At 42.1% G+C, this 7,368-nt stretch overlaps 1 protein-coding gene across 1 annotated transcript; it reads right to left on the bottom strand.

Moving 5' to 3' along the window:
- Positions 1-1,517: 1,517 nt before the first annotated feature.
- On the bottom strand, positions 1,518-3,674 carry DUSP28 (dual specificity phosphatase 28). Its single transcript, XM_081864669.1, has 2 exons — positions 3,235-3,674; positions 1,518-1,662 (listed from the first exon to the last, which is right to left on the bottom strand). Exons 1-2 carry the CDS (start codon positions 3,580-3,582, stop codon positions 1,537-1,539), a joined length of 474 nt encoding a protein of 157 aa, XP_081720795.1. The 5' UTR covers positions 3,583-3,674; the 3' UTR covers positions 1,518-1,536.
- Between the last annotated feature and the right edge of the window lie 3,694 nt (positions 3,675-7,368).

Genomic DNA, 7,368 nt, shown 5'->3' with positions numbered 1-7,368 from the left:
GTTTTCATCTTGCCCAAGGCCATTATTTGTTGCTCTGTCCTTCCTTATTATGAACTTTGGAGCCAGCTGTTATAATGTATGTTTCACATGAGAGTAGAAACTTTTATTTAAATACAGGTGATTGTCAGTCATGCCAGTGGGCACTCGCAACATGCTCAAAACACATATCTATTGGTGAAATAAAACACAAATGAAGCAGTGTTGCATTAAAACACATTTTAAATAAATTTTCAGTCTTGAGTAATTCAATAGAGTGCCAACATTGTGCATCATTTCTCAAAGATGGATACCAACAACACCCAAGAATCACACACAAAACCCCTCCAATCTGGAGGGGCACATAACCACATTTTGACCTCAATTGTCAACGTTTATTTTGTGGCTTCAGAGACTAATAAAGTTCCAAAGAATAATGTTTTGGGGGATGTCTGTGTGACTTCTGGGCAGTCCACAAAAACGGCTCCTCGGGAACTAGGCAGATGAGAAGCATGCCAATGGTTATCAGTCACAGAGCGAGTGTGGATGACCTGACTTTTGAGCATCCATTCTGATTTGCTGTTAAACAGAGGCTAGACTATGCTCAGTCTTTATTGATCATTTGTTCTGATTTGTTTTCCAGGTGTTTGCCATATGTCAATGATCAATCATCCTGATTTGCTTATGAGGTGATTACATGTTTCACCATCAACCATTTGTTAATCACACACTTTTCAAAGGCTTTCTCCTTCATTTTCCAAAAAGCAAAAAGTTCATTTTTAAAAAAGTGGGTATGTAGTGTAGGACAACCAATAGCTTTAATCCACTTTGATTGTGCAAACATAAGCTCCTGCACACACTTGAATCTCTCCCACAAAATTCTTGTGGGATACCCAGCCTCATATAACCATGCTTAACTCTAAGGAGTTAATACCATAGAGTAAGCTGCCCTGCCAGGCTTAGGAGGTCACTTCGCCTCAGCTTGAGAGGGACTAGGTAATCAAGCCAGTTCAACCAGTCTTCCTGAAAAGCTCAATGCGTGAGGAGGTCTAAGTTGGTTTCTGCAGCTCAGACCACATGGCCACTCTACTCTTGAGTTCCTATACCAATAATTTAGGAACTTTACCACTTTAACTAAGCCAAGTTTTATTGCCTGTGCAACTTTTTCTGAAGTGCAGGAACCTGACCATGGGATAGTTTGTAAGTAAATCATTTTTAATTTACCAAACATGCAGTCTTTTTCTATGCTAGGGGAAGAGGGAAGTTTTGGAACTCAGAAAGACATATTTTAAAGGCCTAAAGGCCTACATTTCCATGCTTTACCTTGCTGTATATTTTGTGATTTTAAATCTCTGCTGGGGTTCTCTCACCAAAGAGTACTTGCCACAAAACTGGATCTTGGCAACTGCAGAATTCTCCTTTCTGTATACCTATATTTTTTCCTTGCCACCAACAATACTGACAGTCTGGAGGCATCTACAATCTTTCCAAGCTCTTAGGACACACACACCTCCTTCAAGGAGTTCCCCCACACCACAATCTGAATCAAAACAAAAATGTTTATTGCGAAGTTATTTTTCGAGAAGGATCCATTTGATGCTGCATTTGTAAATGCCCTTCATATTTTTGTAACTGGGACCAAAAGCCAACATTGGGCTCTGCTACCGGCCTGGCCATCTTCACAATCTACAGGGAGGAAAAAAGGAAATGTATTACACACAAAGGAAGTGACTTTCCCACAGGCTGGCCATTTACAGTTGCCCTAAAAGTGGAACAGTATCACTGAAAAGAAGGCACAGAGTGACATAAATTTATGTGCTAATTTATATGCACAGATGCAAATTCATAAATAATGACTGCAAATTTAACAGACATACAATACATCTCATCATAGCAGTCTATAGGAATGGGCAATTTTGTCAATTTAGATTTCTACTAGTTTTGCATTGTTCCAATCTTAAGTTCAGTTTTCCACATTTCTATATCAGTTTAGATTATTATTATTATTACCTTTTAAAGAAAAAGTCCTCATGAAAATCCATCACTATTTGCTACACACCATATACACAATATAAAGCACATTTCTTCCCTCTAAGAATTCTGGGCACTGTAGTTTGGAAGGGCTGCTGCAAATTACAATTTTGTGGTAAGTGAACTACAGTTCCTAGAGTTGGGGGAAGCCCTGTGCTTTAAATGTATGGTGCATATGCAGCCATAGTATATTAAGGTCCTGGCAAAAAGAACCAAATTGTTGCAGTCCTTGCCACCCCTTTGGTCCCCAAAACTAGTTTTCTGGCAATACAACAGAGGTCTGTACTAATGCTAGAAACAGGCGATAGTTTTTAAGAGAGTTGAAAGCAACATGTGAGTGGCATTAACATCCAATGGTGTACACACATTTTTGTCTCACTCACTTGTTCACACCTGTTACACTGAGGTACAAGCTGTCCCTGCAACTATTGATGTGAAAGAGTGTACACTTGATTTGTACAACTCAGCTATTGTGTACGCAGCTACACACACACTATGCACTCATTAAATGTTGCATGTGAATAACTATGAGTGTACAGCTCAAGTAATGTGTGCACACATTGCACACTCATTTAAAATAATGTGTAGAAGCCCTTACTGTTGCCTCTGGTCAAGTAGCTATTTGTAAGAGAACAAACACCTGTCTGGCAGAGGTAATAGTGTGAAACGTGTCCATGCCACAAGCAACTATTACATTCTTTGAAAACCTCTGTTGCATAAATTTGACTAACTTAATAAATTTGACTAAACAGCATACAATATTTCTGAAATGCTTGAGTATTATTATTATTATTATTATTATTATTATTATTATTATTATTTTAAAGTGCATAGGGAGGAAGCTGCAAAACCTCCTGCATAATGTTGCCAGATTTTATTTTACAGGAGTTTAAACTCCTGAATCTGACAATTCAGAATTTACTTGCCATTGGAATTTCATTGGGCCAAAACACCCCCAACAATCTCCAGTCAGAGTTGGCTTTATTTGCCCAACTGAGAAGGAAATTAGGCTGCCTTGAAAATTAATCGTCTTTCTTATCCTTATGACACTTTCCTTGGAGAGAGAAAACTGGAGCAGAACTATTGCAATGACTTTTGTTATGCAAAGCATTTCAAATTAGAAAGTAAGATGCTCTTGCCCAGTTGGAATACAAATGCTTCTGCATTTCAGCATCAACAACCGAGCTATAGAACAAGATAGTTATTTTTCCTGCATGCTCACAATACCTCAAAGGCATCCTTCAGGCTGAGATTTTGGTGCTTCATCAAGTAGGCAGTGCAGATGGCAGCAGATCTGCTGCGGCCGTTTTTACAGTACACTAAGCACTTCCCACCACTCTGGACTGCGCCCTCTATGGCATCGCTGCAGCGCTCAAAGTATCGATACAGGTCCTCCGAGGGATCATCAAAGACGGGGACCCTCAGCGTCTGGACTTGCTGAAAGCTCGGGAAGGGCTGCTGCCTGGAGACATTGACACAGAACGTAATCCTCTCTTGAACGAGGAGATTCTCATCACAGGCTGACCTGGAATTGCTAATGAACAGAGAATCGGTGACCTTGCAGAGGGTCAACATTTGAAGGGGAATGGCGGGGCTGCAGGAAGAGGAGCAGCTGAACCTTTTCCCTGGTTCAGGAAAATGACGGGGAGAGGCAGAGCGGTGCTTAAGACTCACCTCCCGAAAGCACACAGATTGTCAGATCGCTCTGGATGTCTTGTTCTGCAGCCATCTGCAGGCTGTGCTATATTTATTCTACTTGTAGCTGAAAGGATTACATTTCAGACTGTCCTAATGCCTTCAGTGTATCTGAAGAAGTGTGCATGCACACGAAAGCTCATACCTAGAACTAACTCAGTTGGTCTTTAAGGTGCTACTGGAAGGAATTTTTTTATTTTATTTTGTTTTGACCATGGCAGACCAACACGGCTACCTATCTGTAACTGGAACTAATGCCTTCTGTTTTTTGTTGTTTTTTTTAATGGCAGCACTTAGCAATATTGAGCTTTGGACAGTCACTTTGGAACAATAGAGCAGTTATTCAAGACTCTCTAGAATTTCTTTAAGATCACACACACACATAATCAGACTTGTTGGTTGGACTCAGGGCCCCTCCAGACTGGTGTTTTATTGCAGCTTTATTCTGCAACATGTTCTTGACACACTAATAGTGCATTAGTGATGGATTTGTTCTGCTTTGTTAGCTGTTCTGTAATGCTTTCCTAATTACTGCTGTTTGGAGGGGCTATAGTGCAATAAAAGTTGAGCAGAAGGGGAGAATCCCCATAATATATTTGGTAAGAAAAATTAAGGGATTTTAGCAGGATCATCCTGTTTGCACAAGGAAGTGTGTGGAGGGACCTTTACTGCAGTAATTTCTACACATAGTCACCAAGGAAAGAATAGAATTGAATAAGAACATATGCCAGTCTGGTGGGTCGACAGGCGTTATTAGCGAATGCCAGCATCAGGAAATAACACTCCCACAGAATTCTGCAGTTAGCAAAGTGACTGGATGAAGCATGTTTGCAATGTTTCTTCTTTGGGAAAGTGAGAAAGCTATTAAGACATTGTGAATATAGATAGCTTGTTCCAGAAGGGTAGCCATGTTAGTCTGTTGCAACAAAAAACAGAAAGGTGTTTTGTGGCATCAGAAAAAAAGATTTGTGGCATAAGCTTTCATGAATGAAGTTGGCTTTAGTCCAGGGATGGGCAGATGGCAAATCAGTACATATGCATCGATTTGAGCAATTTGCAGTAGACCAGCAAGGATTCTGACTCCCAGTTGTTCAATGGCAGCAACAATAAAAAGAAGCTCCCTTAAGTTTTAAAAGCTGTGAAATCCAGTTCAACTCAACCTCAGCCAGCAACAACAGGAAGCAGTCCAGTTTCTCTGATTTTAAGAGGCTAGCATAAGCTATGTGCTGGAACATTTAATGAGAGCTGCTAGCATCCCCAAAACAAACTCGTCTAAAAATAACAATGAAAGGGGTCAAAGTTATAACATGTGCTCACCGATGAGTCAGATGTTTACTCTTGTCTTTTTTATTTCTAGAGCCTAGCACTCTAAGAAGCGTAAGGGAGTATGTCCACTATAACATTCCAGTGCCACAGAAAGGGGATCAGCAGGTTGACTGAGTATATGAACTGCCACTCAGCAAGTCTTGTCGCACTTATGCTGTGGCCATACACTAAAAAGTGTTGCCACCCTCTTTCTTTTTTCTTTTCTTTTTTGATGCTTATTTTATTAAAATATACAGTGACTGAATATCAAGTAGTTACAGAGAACAAGAACCAGCGACTGTCTCCCCATATTGTGCTGTGAAAGGAGGTTTAGGAGATGCTAGAATGAAAGCCTAGCGGGACATGCGGCCATTCCTTCTACAGTGGTACCTCGGGTTAAGAACTTAATTCGTTCTGGAGGTCCGTTCTTAACCTGAAACTGTTCTTAACCTGAAGCACCAATTTAGCTAATGGGGCCTCCTGCTGCCACCGCGCCGCCGGAGCATGATTTCTGTTCTCATCCTGAAGCAAAGTTCTTAACCTGAGGTACTATTTCCGGGTTAGCGGAGTCTGTAACCTGAAGCATCTGTAACCTGAAGCGTCTGTAACCCGAGGTACCACTGTACTGTACATATGTCAGGAAGCATTGAGTACAAACTCACAACATCCTGAGAGGGATCTGGGGTGTGGGTGGGAGAGGACAAGGGAACCACACTTCATGGTTGGCAATGGGAGACCCTTTCTTGCCCAAGGCAATCAGAGCAGAGAGATTGTGTATTGGCTCTCCTTCACTGGAGGTCTTGAAGCAGAGACTGGATGGCCATCCTTCATGGATGCTTTAGCTGAGATTCCTGCATTGCTTTCCACCCTCTTTCTGATCTGGGAAAGGGGTGGAGACCTCTCACCAATTTCAGCGCTAGCTTGAAGGAAATGCCAGTGGAAGAACAAATCATCAGCTGGTGTGAAAAGTAAACTGCAGGCACCATATGTCACAGAATTTATGGAATCTGTGCTATTGAGACTTGTCCAGTGATATATTCCTTTTGGTCTAAATCTGTTGTCCATAGCAATTTTGTATTGGCAAAATCCTTGATATTTGGAGGCATCCATATACTTGTAAAATAAATGTCTGTAGTATTGGGATGAATGGCAGGACAACAAAAGTGGATTTGATGAGCTTTTATGGTTGCTAAGAAACTACTGCTTAGGGCCTGGAAGGATAAACAGCCACCATCTATTATGAAAAGTGACCCCTGACCGTTAAGTCCAGTCGCAGACGACTCTGGAGTTGCGGTGCTCATCTCACTCTATAGGCTGAGGGAGCTGGCATTTGTCCGCAGACAGCTTCTGGGTCATGTGGCCAGCATGACTAAGCCGCTTCTGGCAAACCAGAGCAGTGCACAGAAACACTGTTTACCTTCCCACCAGAGCGGTACCTATTTATCTACTTGCACTTTGACATGCTTTTGAACTGCTAGGTTGGCAGGAGCAGGGACCGAGCAACGGGAGCTCACCCCGTTGTGGGGATTCAAACCGCCAACCTTCTGATCGGCAAGGCCTAGGCTCTGTGGCTTAGACCACAGCGCCACCCGCATCCCACCATATATTATACAGTGGCCTAAATACCTTACTGGATGTCCATCTCAACATTTGGAGGGAATATATCAATTCATGTAAGATGGATGTATTGATGGTTATTGTATCTTTTAATGTGGGCAGATGTGCTTTTCCCGGCTCAGTTAAAAAAAGAGACAGGGGGAAGGGCAACAAATCAGGTTTGTTTAGTGGATCAAGTGCAGGTGCTGAATCTAGAAAACCTGGCTGCACAGTCCATGCAGGAACTCATTAACGACATGGGAAATGTATCCCTCACCCTGCAAGCAGCATTCCACTTGTCCAATGGGAGTTCCCCTTTCTCTCCCGCCACCAAAATCTGCTCCAGAGGATCTCCACTGCGCAAGCAAAACAACAGCATTGGTAACAACCCTTAGTGCCAGCACCTAAGCCTGTATACTCCATCTCTAAAATGGGAATACAGTGGTATCTTGGAACTTGAATGACTCCGTTCTTGAACGTTTTGGCTCCCGAACGCCCGAAACCCGGAAGTAAGTGCTCTGGCTTTCAAATGTTCCTCAGAATACAAACGTCCAGTGCTGATTCCAGTGTACAAAAGCCTAGCTGTTGGCCAATTGGAACTTAAACGTTTCGGAAGCTGAACGGTCGAGTTCTGAGGTACTACTGTAACTGTTACTTAATTCCCATGGTTGCTGTTAGCTTGAAGGATTGAAAAGGAGCATAAAGCACGCCACCCTTTATAAGAGAACTCTGTAAGTCACATCATCAGTAGACAAAGGCAAGGCA

Source organism: Podarcis erhardii (assembly GCF_964252035.2).
Source record: "Podarcis erhardii genome assembly, chromosome: 5".
NCBI lineage: Eukaryota > Metazoa > Chordata > Lepidosauria > Squamata > Lacertidae > Podarcis > Podarcis erhardii.
The sequence above is the reverse complement of the archived record's forward strand: the minus strand, read 5'-3'. Positions and strand labels throughout refer to the sequence as shown.

Bases quoted from the DNA above. Each gene is read 5' to 3' on its own strand.
- DUSP28 (XM_081864669.1), bottom strand. From the start codon at position 3,582: ATGTTGACCCTCTGCAAGGTCACCGATTCTCTGTTCATTAGCAATTCC. The intron at 1,663-3,234 runs GTATTGTGAGCA...TCCTCCCTGTAG, and splicing joins GCCTGAAGGATGCCTTTGAG to ATTGTGAAGATGGCCAGGCC.